General features: G+C 39.1%; 1 protein-coding gene across 1 annotated transcript in view; it reads left to right on the plus strand.

Annotated features, from left to right (window-relative positions):
• The window catches only part of LOC108763232 (insulin-like growth factor-binding protein complex acid labile subunit), a 230,433-nt gene that overhangs the window by 64,342 nt on the left and 145,249 nt on the right, over positions 1–20,842 (plus strand). The window contains exon 2 of the mRNA XM_018510679.1: positions 7,979–8,053. Coding sequence (XP_018366181.1) covers positions 7,979–8,053 — 75 coding nt within the window. The remainder of the gene's footprint in view (positions 1–7,978; positions 8,054–20,842) is intronic.

Raw genomic sequence — 20,842 nt, forward strand, 5'->3', positions numbered from 1 at the left:
AAACGCGGCGCCAGAGATCCGCTAGTCGGCGCGCAAGGAAAATAAAGTTTTGTTGAATAGAGGCGAGAAGAGGACTCGAGGAGGAAAGGAAGCAATAGAAATGAGAAGGAAGCCCAGAACGAAAGAAATTGCGACAGCAAAAGTTGGCGGTAAAAATCCGGATAAGTTGAAGAAGTCAATTATTGCGATAACACATCTAACTACTCGTGCAAAACGACGGACGACTGATTACATGCGCGTGCACGCTTCGAGGTCGTCTGTCCGAAAACACAAGAAAATTACTTGTAAAAAAGAGAACTGCTGACTGGCGCTTTACCGCGTGTAGCCTTACGAATAATCTGCACGAAAATGAAGTGCCTGCCTTCTCGCCTTATCTATAATTTACTCGCGTGGGGCACCAGTGCGCCGTTCCCTGCACGGACTACTCGTGTAACACGTGTTTCAACTGCGAACTCTTTCCAGAGCGAGCAGAAGCTTGCCAGACTCGACTGGAAATATTACCTGCGAGCCCGAAGAAGTATTACGTTCGAATTCACACGAACATCCTCTTCTTTTTGCTGTACGTTTCATTTTTATCGGCCATATATATCCGCCGATTATATTATCAACCTCGACCTGTTATTCGTAATTCTCTTGTCAATCTACAAAGTTGCAGCAAATAGAGATTGCTCGAAGGAGAATAAAAGGGAGAATGATTCAACATATATGGTATATATACCACAAATATTTTTAAGTACGCATATCGGTAATATAAATCACTATGTCATTTCTATCCATAGAGTTTCCAAAGAGTTAAATCTTTTGGGGCACAAATTCCGAGAGAATTACGCGTATCGCAAAGCTTGGATTATAAACCCGATAGAAAAGAACCGCGGCTACAGGCTCAATAGTGCGACGTCGTCCCCGTTCCGTTTTATTAAATGTAAAGCACAAGTTATCGCATTCGGCTCGCAAAATATCGCAGGTATCCAATTTCTCCGTACGTATTTTTCTCCTCTCTCCTTTTTCTTTCCCTCTCTCTCTCTCTCTCTCTCGGATCGCGACTATCGATGTCCCAAACGAAAATTCTTTAGCCACTTCACGAGCACTCGATATCCCGCGTGCCCCGCGATAATACCGAGAGCCATATAATACGCCAGAGATGCAAGTTTTCCTCCCATGCACCTCTTTCGTGACAGTGCTTTCGATTTTCCGCGCAATTTTCGAACCACAGGCGGACAGATGGCCCACGAATCACAGCCATTGTCGCTCAACAATGCCTCCGTACCTCAGCTTCCCCGTGCAGCGCGCGGCGGGTCCTTGGTCGCGGTCTGCGCGTTATGTATATATTACCTATCCGTTATATACACACCCCACGGACATACACCGCGTATTATATCACATAACATACGCGCTTGGCGCGCATACGATCGCGTGTACGGGGTGTCTCGGAGTTAACACGTTAGCATGGATCGGAGGTATCAGTTTTACGATGAGTTATATAAGGTGTTGGTCTATTTTTTGAGTCATCGATTATCACGAGCCTTTAATAAATTACAATGTTATATTTTTACGATTAAAGCTCGAATTAAACTTCCGTTTAAAGTTCTCCCCGAGAATGGGACAAAAGGAAGACTTTATTACACCCGGTTAATTTATTAAAAGTCCCACGTCGACTTTCGATCGTCTCACAAGTCGGTAGCCATTGATACCTCGACTCTGTAGCCAGCCGTCATTCTTCTTAGACACCACTCTCTATCATCTGGAGCTGAAGGCTTATTCACGCGCGGTAGATAGGTACAGGACACCCCGTACACGTACACCCATCTACCCACTCATACGTACCCCCTGGAGAGTATTACGTACGTACATACAGCGACTATGTGGCTGGGAATATAGGTGGTAGGTAATATTCGACGATGCCGAAAGCACGTTCGAGCGATCGATCTCTCGCCTCCCTATCCCCTGGCCCCAATGCCCCCGACCTCCTTTACCCTTCTCCACGCGGGTGCCGGTTGCATTCGGGACTCCAGACTTCGGCGTCGCCACTGAGAGAGGAGCACCAGCCACTAAGAGAAGTATGAACAGCCAAGAGCGCGAGCGAGCGAGCGAGCGAGGGTGAATAGAAGACCGTTCCGGGGTGTGGGACGCCAAAGGGGTGCGACCGTCGGGGGTGGATACCCTACTAGGTATCTCAACTTACGATTGCCCCGGGGGCGTGCACAGAAGTGCAAAGCAATCGTCTCCCGGCCTCGACCCGTCTCGAGCTCTGCGGGCTCTCTTCTCTACCTCCCGGAAAGGGGTAACGTATCGAGATACACGCGAAAGCACCGAGGGGTTGGATATCTCTCGGTGGTCCGCTGCCGTTGTTGCTGCCTGGTTTCCAGCTCGATTTACAGCACAGGAACGCACGACTTACAGAATTCCCGTAGAAGTCCGATGGTCCTCCCTCCTTCTGTTTCTCTCTCTCTCTCTCTCTCTCTCGCTCTCTGTTTTGCTCCTTGTTGTATATATGTCTACTCTATTTATCCCTTCGATCTTCAACGATCTTCTCCTCTTACCGGCGAAGCGGATCAACCGACGTCGCGGATTTACGGCGCGCGAAATTCGGACGACGGTCGTTCATCTTCGCACGTTACTTCCGCTAACTTGGTAAATTTGGTTTCCTTTTCTTTTTGTGGAGCTTCAGGCACATTGATATTTTTCTTCAAGCAGGCTACAAATGTTGCGGGAGAGACTTGGGTCGATTTTGAAAGACACGCATCTGCGAAAAAAGGGCGGTACTCGTATTATTTTGCGGTTCCACGCCTCCTACCGCGACGTGAAATACACAGCCTATGGAGAAACTTAGTTTTCCACCTCCGAATTCCCGAGCTGTCGGCATTGGAATTTCTCGTCGCGTTATTTTGCGATTTTACACTCGAATTATAAGCAGATACGCGGCGCCCACGAATTTGCTTCACGTCTGCTGGAATTTTTGAGTCGTGCATATCGACGTTGTTTTCCATGTTGTTTTGTGGCTTCCACATGGTACATGAATTCACGTACTTTTACCATTTCTCATGTTTAGAGACTTGATTCGGAATTTCTTTGCTCATGCGTTAACATGAAATTGTCAGTATTAATACTGGACTAGTTGTTTAATTGCTATTTTTAAGTAACATGTATCCTTTTCTAATTAAATTGAAATTATACAAGTCCATTTGTTTTTATTTCAGTATATTAAAAATATGAGAAACTTAATTTTGAATTTACATTGGAAATTTATAACTTTAATAAATAATATAATTAAATAATAAAAATCTGAATATATTCATTTATCTACTATATTTTATATAATACTAAAAATGTTATTAAATTTCAGTAGAAACAAAACAATCATTAGTTAATATTTATCAACAATTGTAATAAATGTTAATTTTATTTCAGAGATAAATTATTACCTACACGAACACGATAAAAGCTTTTGGGGTTTATCAATTGAAGTTAAATTACACGTTAAGAAATATATCTGTCATAAGACTGCAGCTGGAAATTCTTTAATGATGCGCATTCGAGTTGGTCTTCGTGCAGTAACTGGAAACGTACGGGCTTACGGAAGATGCGGGCACAAGGACGGGGTCGTGCGTAGCGAGATTCTGTGACAAACGACACGACTATACGTTATCTCGGAGACCGAGATACATGTCTTGGGGAGGAAGTTTCCTCCTGTAGTTTCGCACTCGAATTACAACGGGAACGCGCATTCGGTGCTCTCTCCGCAAGTCGAGGGCGCTTTCTTTCGCGCTCTATAATTCGCCATTCCCGTTTTCACGTGCCCCCTATCATTTACGTCGCTTCTGACACAGCTTTCGCGGTTGGAATTGAAAAATAGGAGATGCGCATTACAATTGACTTAACGTGTCCATCTGAAGATATACGTATAACGTATATAGAATTCTGAACAACGCGCAGAGTCATTTTGACTATCTAACGCGTCAAAGGGTTAGAGCGGCGCGTATTACTAAAGTATAATGAATGTTGGAACGAACTTTAGCAATATTTTTCAAGAGGAGCATCCAAGGAGATGTATGAGCTTAATTAAGACTGGACATACATCATAAAGTTTCGTTTGAGTAACGTGAACGCGTGCGGTATGCTGCAAAAAATTTGTTCACAATTTCGAAAAAATTTAGACTGCGTCATCATACATGCCTTTTTAAAACGAAAATGAGAGAGATAACTCCAATAGCTTTTCCGTTTGCACGAGTGTAAATTTTTATCCACTTTTTTCAAGCACGAAAAAAATTTGTAACTTGAAAAAATTGGGTAGATGAAAATCTCTCGCTCCATTCATCAACATATTAATTTTGAAGAGGTGAAGTTAAAATGATAATATAAAGAAAAATGTAATGTATACATATATATAATTTATTTATTTACTGTTCTGATTTTGCTCCTGATTACGTTTCAAAACCGAAAAAAAATCTCGTCGCGCAATTTGCAGAATCAGACATAAATTCACACAGAGAAACATTTAAGCATTAAGATGCGCTTTGACTAAATATAGGATTTCTCTTATTTAATTAGGTTATATAGGATTTCTCTTACTTAAGTTTATTCTCATCGATCCAATTTCGTGTTATAATTATATATAATTGTGTATAACTTATAAATATGTTGAGAAACATTCGAAATAGATACCTATACCGTAAATATAGCTGACTTGCAACAGTACGGATAACTTACAGCATGTATTTTTGTTAAATTTAATCGTGGCATCTCTCTATCCATGAGTCTCTAAAGAAAGTTTAAATTTAAAATTTTTTTAATGACTCATGGATGAGTGCCACGATTAAATTTAACAAAAGTACATACTGTCCCAAGTCACCTACATTTGTGGTATTTCTTAATGATTTATGGATTTAATCATACAGCATAAAGTTTTAGAATTTAAAAATATACACGAAAAAAACGGTTTTATTGAAATATTTAAAAATTTAGCTAGATACGTATCTGAAAATAATTTTGTTGTATTATCAAAATAAATATGAAGGACGCTCAAGCTGGTTACTAGAATGTCAAAACTTTTTACAGCATTGCTCATTATGCTTGAATTTTCTACATAATTATTTTAATAGTCCAACAGAATTATTTTCAGATCCATATCTATTTAAACTACCCGCACTAATTTTGTAAAAAATATTAAGTCCCGATGAAATGAGTTAGTTTTTACATATATATAATATAAAGCTATAACGTTCACGATGTGAACAAAAGATATTATTAACACATGGCTCAATAATGGATAATGTTTGAGCTGTGATGTATCAAAAGTGTAAAAAAAAACTTACGTTTTCGAGAACATATTTTATGCATCATGGTTCAAAAACTATCCATTATTGAATCTTATGTCTACACTGAGAAAAAGATATTAAAAATTTATTTGAGAGAAATATACTTATTTCATGAATAAATTTTTATTTGATATGACTAAATAAAGTTTTATTCTAGCAAATAAGCCATCTATTTTATTGTTTTCAATCAATGAGATATATTTCATAGAAATGTATATTCTATCATCATAATTAAATTTTTTCATAATTAACAAATATCGAAGAAGAAAACATCGTGACATTTGCTTCGCAATACTTTGACATTTTTCTCTCATTGTATGGCATTTTTGTTTACCACATTAAAAGCTATATTATATGTGAAAACTAACTCATTTCACTAAGACCCAATTTCCCATGTAAATTAGTGTGCGGTGTCCTTTTTAAGTAAGTACTTTAGCAAAACCATTCTTTTCGTGTACTTTAACTGTGAAACATGATGGCAACGAAAAGCAAGAAAACAAAAACGTCACAAGCTCATTTTCAAGTTTGGAGTTAAAAGGTCTTATCTACTTTGGATAATCAACGATATTAGCAGCAAGTTAACTGCTTTGGTATTAGCGCGTAAACGCGTCGTACCAGAATAGTTGGACATCGATTTTCATGCAAATGTGTACGTGTGCATGTCTACTGTATGTGAGGGCGAATTATCTCTCGATGTTCCGATTCGACGGTCAGAGAACAGTGTTCTCCCTTGAATCCGTGGATAGATCGATATCGAGCGATTGGAGAGCTTAGGCGGCGCGTCAGTCACCTTCGGATTCCTCAAAAATCGCCGGTTAGCGGTCAGTTTGCGGACAGGAGGTGCGCTCTATGCTCGGAATACTTCGGATAGAATCCGAGAGAGAACATTCTCGACGTCCTCGTCGGCAACTGTCGAATTAACCCCGCGGTATATGTATGTATGTACACGCCTTGGAGATACGGCACTTCCGGAGAAGCCGCGGTCAGCCGAGCCGCAACGCGATTCCGCTTGCAAATACCGCTCCACGGGTGGGAGTGTCAGTTTTGTCGGTTTCTTCGCCCAACTATTTCGAACTCCCGTTAACAGCTCGGAAACGACTTCCGTCGATTTGACGGAATGCACGGATCACTCCGCCGCCGCGCACCGCGCACCGCGCCGTATGCTGACTTCCCGATTTCTTTAGCCCGGAAATTCCTCGGCTCGAGCAAGAATTCCGGCCGACGGAAATTCCATCGTCTCCTCGATATCGCTCACGGTGCTCGGAATAATTCTCCTCGACGGCATCGCCTTACGCATCTTGTCGCTACGATGTTTCGTGCATTCGTGCATTCGTGAGGCAGAGCTGTTGGACCCATTAAATTGCGAGTATCCAAATATTGTGAAATTCGTATTATCCATGAAATTGAATAACGAACAAGTTCACTGATACACGATACTTGTTCTGTGCTGAGAATGAGTCAGTGTTGCAAAATCGATTGAATTTTAACACGAATTTCATTTATGATACGCGGAAAAAACGTTACGGAGTATCTACAAATTTATTTAAAAACACAGATCTGCAAATAATTTTGTTGGGACATCAGAATAATTATGTAGGACGCTCAAACTGGTTGTTAAAATATTAAAACACAAGCATTGCTCATTAGGCTTGAGAATCCTACATAATTATTTTGATAATAAAATTATTTTTACAGTTCAGCAAAAATATTCTTTTCGCGTACCTATGTATACAAAGATCGAATATTTCATTTTTGATTATTATTTGTCTTCTGATGACATATTTTTGCAACAATTTTTGCATAATGAAGATTAAAAGCATATAAATGATACATGGCGTCGCGGAGATTGGCATTCACGACTTTCGAAAATAATGCGCCATCAGAACAAACACGCGATGTATTTCGGGACATACGTCCTATCCTGCTAATATGTACATATATGGATCCGCAGTCTGTCAGTCTCTTTTAAAATCCACCATACCGTGTCACGCTCGAACATTGCTCTCTCAGAAATATCGTAATGCATTTTGCGTGATATTTACTTATTAAAGTCTAGAGAGGAGTGTCGTGTCGAGCGCTTATATTTTGGAACGACTTACCAATACTTTGACTAACACCTTATTATCAATTAATACAATATCAAATATATAACGAAATAATTATACGTATCAAAATTATAGAACTGGATGTGACAGCGGAAACACAATTTTTAGACAGTTAGATTTTTATTTCATAAATTTTACAAAAATATTATTTTTGTAAACTAAATAAATAAAATAAAATAAATTATATAATATTGATATTAATATTTAATTATAAAACAATTGTAACTAGTTTATATTATATAGTTCAGAAATGCATTTAAAATCACTTGTTATTTTTTTAAGTATCACAGATTGAAATAACTCCAAAATATTTTCGAGTTCACAAGTATATATACAAGTATACAAAATGCAGCACCTGATGTGTGGTTTCTTCGATTTCGAAAGCAAAATGTGAAAAGTTTTGGTTTTTCGGTCTTAACTCGTCCTGTAAATTCAACCGCGAGCCATACATTGCGAACGAATATTGTCGGAAACAAACATTCAAGGCTTAAATATCGAATCGATAGCTCGTAACGATCAATTGATTTTACTAATCGCGAAAAAATTTTGTTGTTACAGAAGTACCACTGGCAAAACTACGAGTCACTGGAGCGTCGTCAACACAACGCCGAGGCTTCGCTTTCTTCTACACGGGTGAGTTTCTATTTTTACGCTTGTTCTCTATCACTTTCTTTCGCGCACATTTTTCATCTCTTCTTTATTATATCACGTATTTTATATGTATAACAAAGAGAGTAAAAGTATGAACAAAGTTTTATTGTATACAACAATTTTATAGTTGTAACAACACTGTAATTTTGTCGAATGTTTAATTTTTAATATCCGATTTCGTACGTTTTTATTTATCTTTTTCCTCAATCACATATAATTTTGTTCGATTTAAAATAGACTTAATAAAAATCTTTCCAGACATAATATTACTTTTTAAAGTTAAATATCTTGGTAATTGAGCTTGAAATTACGTTTCTGTCAAAGTAAAGTCCATTCGAAATTAAATGCAAATTTCTTTTATCTTCGTTCATTTGTAAAGGAAATTTCTTAATATTCTATTTTTTAACTCTTGTGCCAACGTTACTTAATTTTCAATTGCTTATAACTCGAAGTTGTCTCGATATTGCGACTTTTTTGAAGTTTAACTCTCGACGCGTATATAATATTCTTAAGTGTACGTATATACGTGATTACTATGACATTCTATATCTAGTTGGGTGGATATTTTAAGCAAGATGCAGGCTACAATAAACGCTTTCCTTATACCATCGTTTTCTTATTCGCATTTAAGTGCAGTCACCGTCGTAAGAAAGTTTCGTTGCGCCGCGCCGTTGTATCGATATCGCGCTCGTAACGACGAGGGGTCGAGTTGGTTGACCCCGCATAAAGTGCGGGGCTTGTGGGTCGTGTGCCGGGTATCTTGAAAATCTCGTGGGTCAGGGCGTGGTACCCCGACAACGACAGAGCGGGGTCTGCAATCAGGCTGTGTCTCGTTCGCAGTGGCGGTGCGTAGCACGCGCGAGTCTGCTCTCTCGTTCCCCTCCCTGTGTAAACACCAACCGCATACCCGCGCAAACGCACGCACGCACACACGCAAAATCCTCAAAGCCTACACCCTCGCACTCGGGTCGACCGCCCATTCTGATTAGCGGCAAATAATACCCGTAACAATAGCTACCGTTTTCCACACAGCTTGTCCGACGCGTTCGTTTATATATACGTGGTGTGCGTCGTCATGTGCGCGCGCGCGCGCGCGTGACTCTCGACGTTACGTTAGTGCGTGCGTGCGTGCGTGCGTGAGTGCGTAAAGACCTTTTTGCGCCGATAGTATGGTCGAAGGGTCCGATGGCGCCCTTTGCACCAAAACCCCGAAGACACGAGTCAGTCAATCCTTATCTACTTTCGATTCCTCTCGCAGCCTCCCTTCGTCTTCATCTCTCTCCACGTTCTATGTGTGTTCCCCTTGTGCCTTACGTCGACGGAATTTCGATGGTCTCCGAAACAGATTTATCGCGCCTCTTTCCGAGCTTCCAGGACTCTCTTTCGATACCTCTCGGCTGCTCCCATAGTATCGATCACGCGGCGAGCGGTGGCCAGCTTGAAATCGTCGTATCCGACGCTTGCGTTTCACCTCTTCTTTTTCTCCTCGTGTCTTCCTTTTACTTCCGCTTTGTATGAGCGTTGCGAGCTGCCGATATGTTGAATTCTTTATGAACACACAGACGATTCATTCGCGGCGCGAAAATGGAAGAATAAGAGGTCGAAAAACCTGTTGGAAGACTTTGGGTTTTGTCTAGTTCAATTCTTGACGCGTGAAAAGACACCTCGTTCGCAACAATGACAATAACGACGAGTACAATGACGATGACGTCGATAAAAGCGCCCGCCGCGACGATTTCTGTTCCTTTCGGAGAGCTGTTCGTCGTCTGTGAACATTGCGTTATCTCGTTCCCGCTTTTGTTTAGCGTCGTTTCTTATCGTCGGCCGGAGCGACGAAAGTTATCGTTCGATCGCGACTACGGGCGAGGCGTCATCAAGAAATAAATGGCCGAGAAGCGAGGAGGTTAAGCTGCTTTTTCGCCGCTTAACCGCGCTCCTTCGTTATCCGAGTCTTGCCGAGACTTCCGAGACATTAAAGAGAAGCAACGTTCGGAGACAGGTCGACGGTTAAGCTCCGAGCTTACGGTTACGGTTAATAGCGGTGATTAACCCTTTGCGAAGCCAATCTTTAAGCGTGGATAAAAAATCACGCGAGATTAGCGAAGGATATTGGAAACTTCTCGAAAGGACGATACGATGTCGACTTAGTGAGAAGATATCGTTTTATTAAGAAGCTCGAAAAGTGCAAAGTTGCTACAAATATTATGAATATCTATTGAATTTTTTTTGCTTTAATAATCATTGATAAAGCGCCCTGTGCTAATAAAATGTGCTTTCTATGTGTTATTAAATTTTATTACCTTTTTGTGTAATTAAATTTTTATTAATGTGCTTGCGTTTGTTATCTCAGACTATTTAATAATTAAATAATAATGTTGAAATAAAACATGTTCCGTACATAATATCTCACAAATATTTCTGTTGTGAAAGTTTAATTTCGCAATTAGCGTTAGATGTAACTTTGTTTGAATACGAAAAGTTTTCTTCCGAAAGCAAAAATGATGTTATTGCATTACAAAATAGAAATTATTATCAAGTAATTTTTCGGAACTTATGCATTAAAATATTATATCTCGGAACTTGCGCGAAAATATTTTTCTTAAATCTTGTGACGTACTTTTAAATTATGATAAGCTTTCTTATTAGTTTCACCTCGAACCGTTTATCGTAAAGTCAGGCCCCATCGACCCGAATACATTCGATCCTTCGTTATCGCTCGAGGATCTCGGATCCCAGTCAGCAGAAACCACCTAATCCTCCGGAAAGCCCTCGTGAAAAAACCTCGATCTTCAATTCATCTCGTCCCGTTCCGTGCGCGATCGGGCAACAGAGCGGAAAGCCTCGCCGCAACCGGAAGTCGGTCGGTCGGGACGGTCTCGGCCGGTGTGAGTGAGAGAGAGAGAGAGAGAGAGGCTTCTTTTTCAGAACGAGAATAATGACTCGAATTACGGTCATTTTCTGTGCGACCGCACAGGTGTCCGATTGTGCGCGCGACGGGAGACGGGAATCGGGCGACGCAGACACACACACACACGCTGCATCGCGGTGGCTAGCCACCACCACCGCCACCACTACCGCCGCCACCATCGCCGCCGTACACGTGTCACCTGCACTTCCACTGCACGTCAGTAGCCAGCATTGCGGATATAGTAAAACTCACGCCGCGAGCTGACGAGGTGCACGACCGCGTTAAACGTGCGGCGGTGCATTTGAAGAGCCGGATTTAAAAGCAGCTCGAGTGTCGGCAAGCGAACGGCCGAATGTTAAATGCTCGAAAATTTAATTGAATACATTTTAATGTGTGTACCGCACCGGTCCTCATTGTAAGCTACTTTATATTTTGAGATATTTTATATTTTGTTTGTGAATTATGTTACCACAACGCTCAATTACTTAATGTGAGTATTGAATACGCTTGGCAGAAAAAAATTATATATAGTTGTAAAATTATCAGTTGCAATATTTTTCAGTTGAAACTTAGAATACTATATTGTGATATTAGCGTAACTTGCAATAGTATGCACTCTGATCGTTCTTCGAATTACACACACGCGCGCGTATCTATACTAATAACATTATTTAAACTTTAATTCCCTCCGTCTGCAATCTGGGTCCTTTTTTGGCATAAGCTAAATTTTACTCTCCAATTATTTTTACTCAAATTCAATTTTTATTGCCCCTTTTGTACCTCCAAGACGTATATATTCCACCTGTGAAAAAATTACAACTTTCAAATAAGTAATCCTGTCGATTTTTACCTTGACTTGTTTTAAAAAAGAAGGTTAATGTAAAAGTAAGTACAGAGATAAGTCAAAAAGTTATCCTGAATTTTTTGAAAATCTAAAACAATAAAGGAACTTGGGCTGAACATAAAAGACTTACAATTAGATTGCAAACGAAGGGTTAACTTTACAGTAGCAAGTCTATATTTTATTAATTTTTTTTATGCGTCTGATTTTTTTTTTTCGTCTTTAATTATCACATGTTTCCAATTTCATTATATACTTCTTTATGTTTTTTTTTGTCAAATTCTTGTTTCTCGTTATCTCGAATTCAGAGTTCGTCGCTCGGACCAGCAATTTAATTGAACTTCTCGATTTCCCCGTTATGTGAAAAGCCTGTTCTTCCGGCCTGGCGCCGTCTGGAATATCGAGGTCGCTCCGTATATCACGGCCGGAAAAATCGCCATTGACATTCGATCGTAACAGCCAACTACTGACCGAGTTCTTTATCTCAAACGCGAAACACGACGCTCGTTCGGAGTGACGAAGTAACGCGTGCAAACGCATCGGCAAAACTGATCGATATATAAGAAGGTATTCCAAGACTTTTAGGAATCTTGATTTTGTTACAAATTCTGTAACGAATTTTACGTTCGTTTTTCCTCAGGCAAGATTTCGTAGAGAATTTAATACTTGAGATGAAATACTTTAGTAATTAAACACCCATTAATCAACGCGTTAAGCGCGATGTCTACACTCGGTTTGCATTCTCCCTTATTCGCTGACTGTCGAAAGTAAACCACTGTCGAAAGTAAACCATTGAGTTTGCCTTCACTTTGGCAACGTTCTTCCAGGGAAGCAGATGAGGATTCGGTGGTTTAGCTTCGAGGGTCAGCGAATGCCAGAGATTTGAAACGGTTTCAATGCGAACGTACCACGTTCACGTGTTGATCGACGGATGAAAGCGGTAGTTGAAACTTTGTTTTATTTATCTTAATAGCTATATAATCTAGTCTACAAAAAACACTGTCTATTGCTTCTAACTTTTATTGCGTTGATGTATCTTAAGGCTCCTGAGTAGTCACCATATTAAATCGTGACGTTAGAAGTGAGAGATGACACGTTAATTTTTATTACGTGTCATTGGTAAATAAAGACAATTTGGATAAAACGAAATGATGAAATCGCGTGCAGTGCTTTTGTTCAATGCGCATGCGTAGTCTATTTTCACTTACACGTATTTTTTTATCACTTTTTACGATTGTTTACTATCAGACGAGATAAGCAGTTTTCGTCCATTTTTACAAATGTTTTAAAGCGATCTGGTTATTTTGTTTTATCCAAATTGTATTTATTTACGAATTGTACGTAACAAAAATTAACGTGTCATTTCTCGATTCTGACGTCACGATTCAGTATGTGATAACTACTCAAGAGCCTTAAGACCTTTAAGAAAAAATTAATACCAAGTAAGAAACGGTAGTTTCGAATTAGTACATGCGTGATGTTAAATAGCGATAAATATGCAAGAGGTAAAGTAGACGGCAAGTTAGAACATCTCTTGAAAAATTGATCGTGAAGTGAAGACGCGTTCAGACCAAAGTAAATCGCATTTAATTATTTCTTGGTTGCGCCGCAACGACAGAAGCGGATTTGACTGCGCACATCTCGACAGTCTGGTTGGTTAAATGCATAGCAACAATTATATTCGCCTCGAATGATTAGCGCCTTCTCTCTCTTTCTCTTTCCGTTCACATCCGAACATGATAATTTTAATAGGTCGCCGTGCATTATGTAAACATTTTAAACAATTGACATCGTTGTGTTTCACCACTACTCGCATCTCGCGCTGCACATTCATGTGCGTCAACTTTTCGTTTCGCAGCATAAAAATGAGCGCGAATCGTCGGGACGTTTTTCCACCGTGTTTCAACGCATGGTCCAGTTTTGGTCCAATCGGACGTAGTAAGAAACGTGGCGCGCGATAAGGGTCGCTGGCCCCGTTAAGGGTGGCGATTTTCCGTCACCTACTGTTGTCCACTTGCGCGAGAACGTATAATATATCGATCGTATCGTTTCCGACGTTCGATTGCGATCATAAAATCTGCTGTCGTTGTCGATGTCGTTGATCGGTATTTCTCGCTGACCGGTACTTTAAGCCGATGCGAATAAGCTTACAAGAACCACCGTCGCGTTCTACCTCTAGGACGCGAATCACGATCGGTTGACGCGTAAAAGCGATTATCGAAAGTTTGCTGACGTGTTTTTCCAGTCTTTGATTTCGAGGCACGTCGACTCGCCGGCTAGCTACAGGTCATGCAATGGCCGTCGGTTGTACAACGGATACGTGTAAAGGGAAGTAGAAAAATAAAGTGGATACGCTATCTCGTTAACCTTTAAGCACCTTGTGAGCCCTTCGTTCTACGTTACACGCTCGATTCCCGATTCTATATCGGATTTGCTTAATCATGACAGACTGGATGCGAGTAATGTTTCGTTTTAATGACAAATCGCATCCTGTCGTGGTAATTAAATTACACAGACATTGGAAATTGGACAGACAAATATCCATTGGTAGGTTTTTTCAGTGTAATTGATAGTTTCCTCTATTTTTTTATCGATGACACTATATTTACTTTTAAAAACTCGTTCTCTTCAATTTGATAAGATTATATCAGATGGGTAAACAAAATCAACTGTAAACATGTATGTGGGCACGTTTTCCTCTATTTTCAACCGACATTAGTTATTTGAAAGCTTCAAAATACTAATATAGATTACAACGAGATATATATTATCGGATATAATATCTGATTCGCTTGATATACCCGCACGGATATTATAGAACATAGATAGATTGAATGTCCAACGCTTGCGCGTTATTTGTAGACAAATATGGATCGCAAATGGTGCTTTAATCGCGTTTGTTTTGTCGCGGCCGTTTCACCGTGGACGAGCGAATTAACGAACAAGCCCGGTGGAAAACCAGTCAACCGGCTGTCCGCTGTCTAATTTTTTTCCTCGATCCGGAGAGCACCGGCCTCCGCGCCGGTGACACGAAAAAGGTCGATCGCCGACAGCGTCAATCACGGTCAATGGACATAAAAGGGATTACCGAAACTTCACTAATGTGATTCCCTGCCGTCGTCATCCGGCCATCCTGATATGCACGTTACTTGCAGTCCGATCGCATGTCAATGGCAGCCGAGCCAGCGCAACAAGAAGGCAGAAGGTCGATAAGGCGCATCGTCGCGTCGGCCCTGACGGCCGAGATACTTTCTATTGTCCATAAAGATTCTGTGCGGTTCTCTCGTCATATTTTCAAACGAAATATCGAGCTTTCAACCCGGCGACGGCGATTGTTATTAACTGGACCGTCGCAATCATTAAACGAACTGTTATTTATTTCAATGGTTTTTTTTCCTGCTGCGTCTCTCTCTCTCTCTCTCTCAATATACTTTATATGTATAACGTTATTATTTTTCACCCAATGTGGCGAATGGACAATCGAGCCATTTTGTCCGTTAAATTAATTTCAATAAACCCGATTTTTATATTTGTGCGAACTACCAGCCGTGTTTATTCAATCAAATACATTCTAAAGACAAGTATTTAAAAAAAATATCAGTTTCAATATCAAAGACTCTGATAAATTTTGATTTATATATCATTGTTGAAGGAATAGTTAATACACGTAAATTTTTATTAATGATGCCTTGAGGCATCGATGAATTTTTGTTAAATTAAAATCGATAAATTTTTATTAATGATGCCTTGAGGAATTTGAGCCTCACTAAATTGTGTCAATTTAAATTAAGTATCTATCTGTCCGAGCGATCGTCGTAAATACAATCGTGACGTTTAATCATGATCGTTCGAACCGTCTGTTAACCGTCTGTACTCTAATTTTTGCCTCGAATCACGATATCTTCGACATGAAAGGCCACGGATGCTGATTGCATCGGCGCCGTCAATCATGGTGAGGCACGGACAAAAATTGCGATTGTTAAAACCTTGGTAATGTGATTTTCGCGAGCGACGCTCTTTTCCATACGTGTCACTCGTACTTCAATTACGCGTCGCGCGACGGCTGAATTGTATACCAAAGATCGTATTGCAAACGAATAGGCGAACGTAACGAAGAAGCGAGAGAAAAGCGGAACAGACGCGCCTGGAATCGTCAAAAACGCAGCGCGAAGTTTGCATAGAACGCAGAAAGGTTTTTATCGATAGAATTGAAATCAATATTTGCGATAGATATGCTAAATAAGCATATTTTTATTGGATAATACGTGTCTGTAATAAAACATTCTATATGTATAAAATAAGGCTAGTATATATACAGTGCAAAATATATTTGTACAGGAAAAACCTTATTTTTAACAAGTAAACATTATCCAGCGAAAAATGAATTAATGTCGAATTGATATCGATACGATGTTCTGACACCAATTCGACGTCTAATTGATGGTCATTTCTTGCCAAATAATTAACATATTATTCATAAAGAACAAAACAGACCGTATGTTTCTTAAAATTATACATTAAAATATGTATTAATTATTGAAAATATATTACTTTAAAAATAAACGAAATTAAAAAATTGTATTGTTTGGACGCTCAAAAAATATTCGTACAGTCGAGAAATTTAGTTTTTAAAATGAGGAATATATGTGAAGCTCGTTTGTTTATGTTAGAACAGAATGTATTTATTGTATAAAATTGCTAATTAATGTTTATTTTTTACAAATAAGATTTTTTTAATAAAAAGTTTTCTTTTACGAATACTTTTTGCACTCACTATATATTGCTTTAATTCTAATAAAATCATCAATAAGATACTAGCAAGAGAGACAAAACAGACTTCCTATGTATTTTTCTTTCTACAACAGGCACACGTTTGGTTATTGCTATATGCCGAGAATGTTTTCATTTTTTTCTGCAACCAATTAAAAAATGATAATTTTTTTTACTCACGCTGTTATAGCAAATGAGCGATATGTTGTACGTAATATTTATCTTTTAATTCTTATAATTCTGTGCATTATAGAAACGTTTCCAAAATAATTCAGAAGCTTTAATTTAGTAGTCACAATGGCAAGCGTTAAACACTATATCATGATTTTAAAACGTTATTCATATGTAGTTAAAATACGTCAAACGTGTTGACGTCGGAGATTCTGTTCAAATATGCACATCGCCGATATGCAGTTTCAATCGACGCGCTCGATCGGTGTCTTCCAATTCTCCCGGCTAAACGATACGACGGACAAGGCATTCGACCGGTATTGTCCACAGAATGACGATCGCCGCACTACCGTTTACAGTTTTTTTCCTGTGGGAGAACGGATCCCCGCGGTGATACGACACAGCATGAAAGCCGATTCCGTCGACGCCGTCAATCACGGCGCGCCGGATATAAAAGCGATTACCGAAACATCGCTAATGTGATTTTCCCGGCGAGCGGTTGCGAGCCCTCTCATATCGGCGACAGCGTGTATTGACTTTTGCTCGGTTCCTCCCGAATGAAAGATGGCGTCGTGCAACCGATCGATATACTACTCGGCAGAATTCCTTTTGGAAAATCATTGTTACGACAACTTAAGTTATCGGACGGAGAAGTTCTTTAAAAGTCTGTCGCGTAATTTGAAAACCAAATTGAAGGTCGAAAGCACATTAAAATGTGGATCCACATAATATCGTTACATTATTTTAAAAAACACGACTAAAAAATTAAGTTTAAGGAAAAAATTATAGTTTTTAATTCAACAGAAAAATATTGATTAATGAAATAATATCGTTAAATAATATACTCTTAAAAGGATGATTAAATATCCTTTTTGTCATTTTTATTTTATACCCTTAAACAATCCTTCTTTTCGAGTTGTGACGATTTTAATATTCTTCGAAATTATAATAAATTCAGAATAATTGATTGAAAGTAACATAACTTGAAATATTAGAAATACATATTTACGTTCATCAACTAAAAATGGCTAAATTCAAAATAAAACAATTTTTTCTCCAAATTATCTTAACCCTAAATATTTTCTGTAAAAGACTCACCTATTTATTTACAAAACTGATAAACTTATTGATAGTAATATCTCGAAAGTCACATTTTTTGAGTTATTTTTTTACATGATCGTATGTAAAAATGATAAATATGATTTTACTATTTTTTTAGGGATTTATGATATTTGGATATTTTTCGATATTTTTCAAATATTTAGTGACATCCAATAGAGCATTTAGAGATAATAAATTAATAACTATACGTTTATAAACTAACTTATTTTTTTACACGTGACGCTTCACTTCATTATATTTCTCTTTCGTTCCTTCTGGAAGGTAATCAATTCCATAATTAACGAAATGAAGTTTGTAGAAATGTCACACAGGGACGATAACCAGTTTTTCGACGAATATTCTAAGGTAGTGCAAATGCCGCCTCTCAATGGGGATGATATGCAAAGGGCGAAGAAAATACGCCCTTTGGCCACGGCGGGTCCTCAGCGCCCTTATCGAAAGCTTGCAGGCGGCGTCGATCTGCGTCGATGGTCTAAGCGCTTTGCCAGCCTCCTCTCTCTCTCTCTCTCTCTCCCGAAGGGAAGTTTGCCGGGTTATTTACCTGAATAAACCGCTCGATAAAAAGAGTACACACGATCCCCCATCGTAGCGCGACGTGCATTAATAATTTCGCGGATACTTCGCGTACAAATCGCGCGCGTGCCTTCCCCTGCAACTTATTCCGTCATTCGAGCGGAAACGCGACATGAATTTGTTATGATGCGAGTTGACCGTCGCGACTATATCGCTTCAATTATCGCACGTTCTTCCATGGTTATTTGTTCGCGACGCAATACGCGGGGACTGTAAAATTGCTTGTTGCCGGTAACATGATTAGCCGGCAGTGATACGTCGCCGTTGGATTACGAATGGGCAAATGATTATTGTAGATACCATACGGCGTGCATAAATAAATAAATGGAGGAAAGCGAGGGATACACTTATGTATGTATAATGTCATAAATATACAGATCATTTCAGGGAGGAACTATGTTACAGATAAATCATTATTCCTCGTTGTATTATAATATCATCAGTTTAATAGTATGTAATGAGGTTGGCCTGTATTAAATGATCCATATGCAATATTAGGTCACACTAATGTGGCCATTGAACTTTAAACTCAATAACGTATCATAAATGGCGATATCTTTCTGTCTACTTATTCAAATGAAAATGCCGATAACGTCACTATACTTATTTAAGATCTCTTTTGATAAAAAATAGCCGTTTTAATATCGAAACATTTGCTATTTATGCATCGTACAGTAGCATATCATTCTTATTGATTATTGGTTCAATATATAGTTCAGTTATTTGAAATTCATTACAGATGTTACCTCATATTTCATTTATTTAATTCGTTCATAATTATCTTTCTGCAATATTATTGCATAATTTCGACTCTGCGTCATTTTGGTTTTGTTCTCTGTTAAATGTGCAAGATATCTGAAATATAATTTTAATTTGCATCAATTCCATTTGTGCACACCCATCGCTCTCGCATTAAACGTCGCGTCGTATCGCTCAGTCGAAGTTGCATCGTTTACATCAGAAAAATTAGTACTCTCACCGGAATTTACATCCGAGAAATTATCGCATATTAATATTCCGCGAGAGATAAAGAAACAGCGTATCGTTGATTAAGATTTCTAATAATCACATTGAAACACATTAATGTACTGCATCGTAACTTTATTAAAACTGTACGATACGCGTACCTATCTCTATATACATTTTAATAATTAGCAATCATAATACTTTATTATTTATTGTCACATAATGATATGATAATAATAATTATACAATTATGCATACTGTATAGTTATGATTTTCTTTTATGAAGTTCTTTTGAATTCATATCTACTCATTAAATTTTTCTCTCTCTCTCTCTCTCTCCCTTTCTCTTTCTCTTTTCTCATTTAAAATAAAATAGCTATGTGTTTTCCATTAACGCTGAATAAGTAAGATAAACTGTACACATTATATATAATACGGTTTTAAAGAGACTAATTTTTCATATCAACTTTCGCTGTTGTTTCTTTATAATTATTTAATTCACCGCTAATTTTTTACGAGCTCCCGCATCAATCTATATTTATTTATTAAAAATATATATTGACATTAAAATCTACCAAAAGAAGATAACAAATGTCTTGATTAAATTTCACTTTCAGTTGAGGTGTAATACATTGCTCATTACTGTCTCGAGACGTCACTTATCCGAAAGTCACGCTATTAATTATATCTCTAACGCGATATGGCTCGCCGTAAAGCCGGAGCGTGTTCGGCAATTATCATTGTAGTAAAATCCTCACGACTCTCACGAGGCGTGCACAAACGGCGCTCTTTACGTTATTACTTTTGTCGAACATTACATGTCGTCGGCTGTCGCTTCCCTCTAATCGCAATTAATGCGAGCCGCGGGACTCTCGCAGAGAGACCGAAGTGGTGTCCGGTTATTAAATTCCGTGTGCTTTCTGTGTGCGGGAGCGACAGTGTCACTGTCAGTGCGTGCTTCCCGGTAATTCCTGCCGCGTGGATAACCGCCCGGCCATGCATTAGGTGGTGGATTTTATCGTCCGCCTGGGCTCACCCGGCGCGCGATTATCATCGCGATACCTTCACCAGGCGGGACAGCAACGAGCACCTAGCCCTGGAAACGTGACGCTACACGCGCGTGACGCCCTGGAAGTACGTACGCCCGTTTCGTTGACGACGTATACAGGTGTTCGTGCGACGGCTACAATATACAGACCGTTCTAGAACTGTCGTGCTTTTCCCTCGACCGTAGATACTGAAATTGAAAACAAGATGAATTGAAAATAAGAAACGGAATTGGAACGACCGTAAAACCTTGTTAATGTCGAATACAAGTGATTGTGAAGCTAAGATTGAATCATCCGAATAAGCACTTTTAGCTGAATAGATTTGCCGGAGGAAGAATTTATTCAGACAATGAATCTTATTTGTCTATTTA

This window comes from Trachymyrmex cornetzi, unplaced genomic scaffold (genome assembly GCF_001594075.2).
Source record: "Trachymyrmex cornetzi isolate Tcor2-1 unplaced genomic scaffold, Tcor1.1 scaffold346, whole genome shotgun sequence".
In the NCBI taxonomy this organism is placed as follows: domain Eukaryota; kingdom Metazoa; phylum Arthropoda; class Insecta; order Hymenoptera; family Formicidae; genus Trachymyrmex; species Trachymyrmex cornetzi.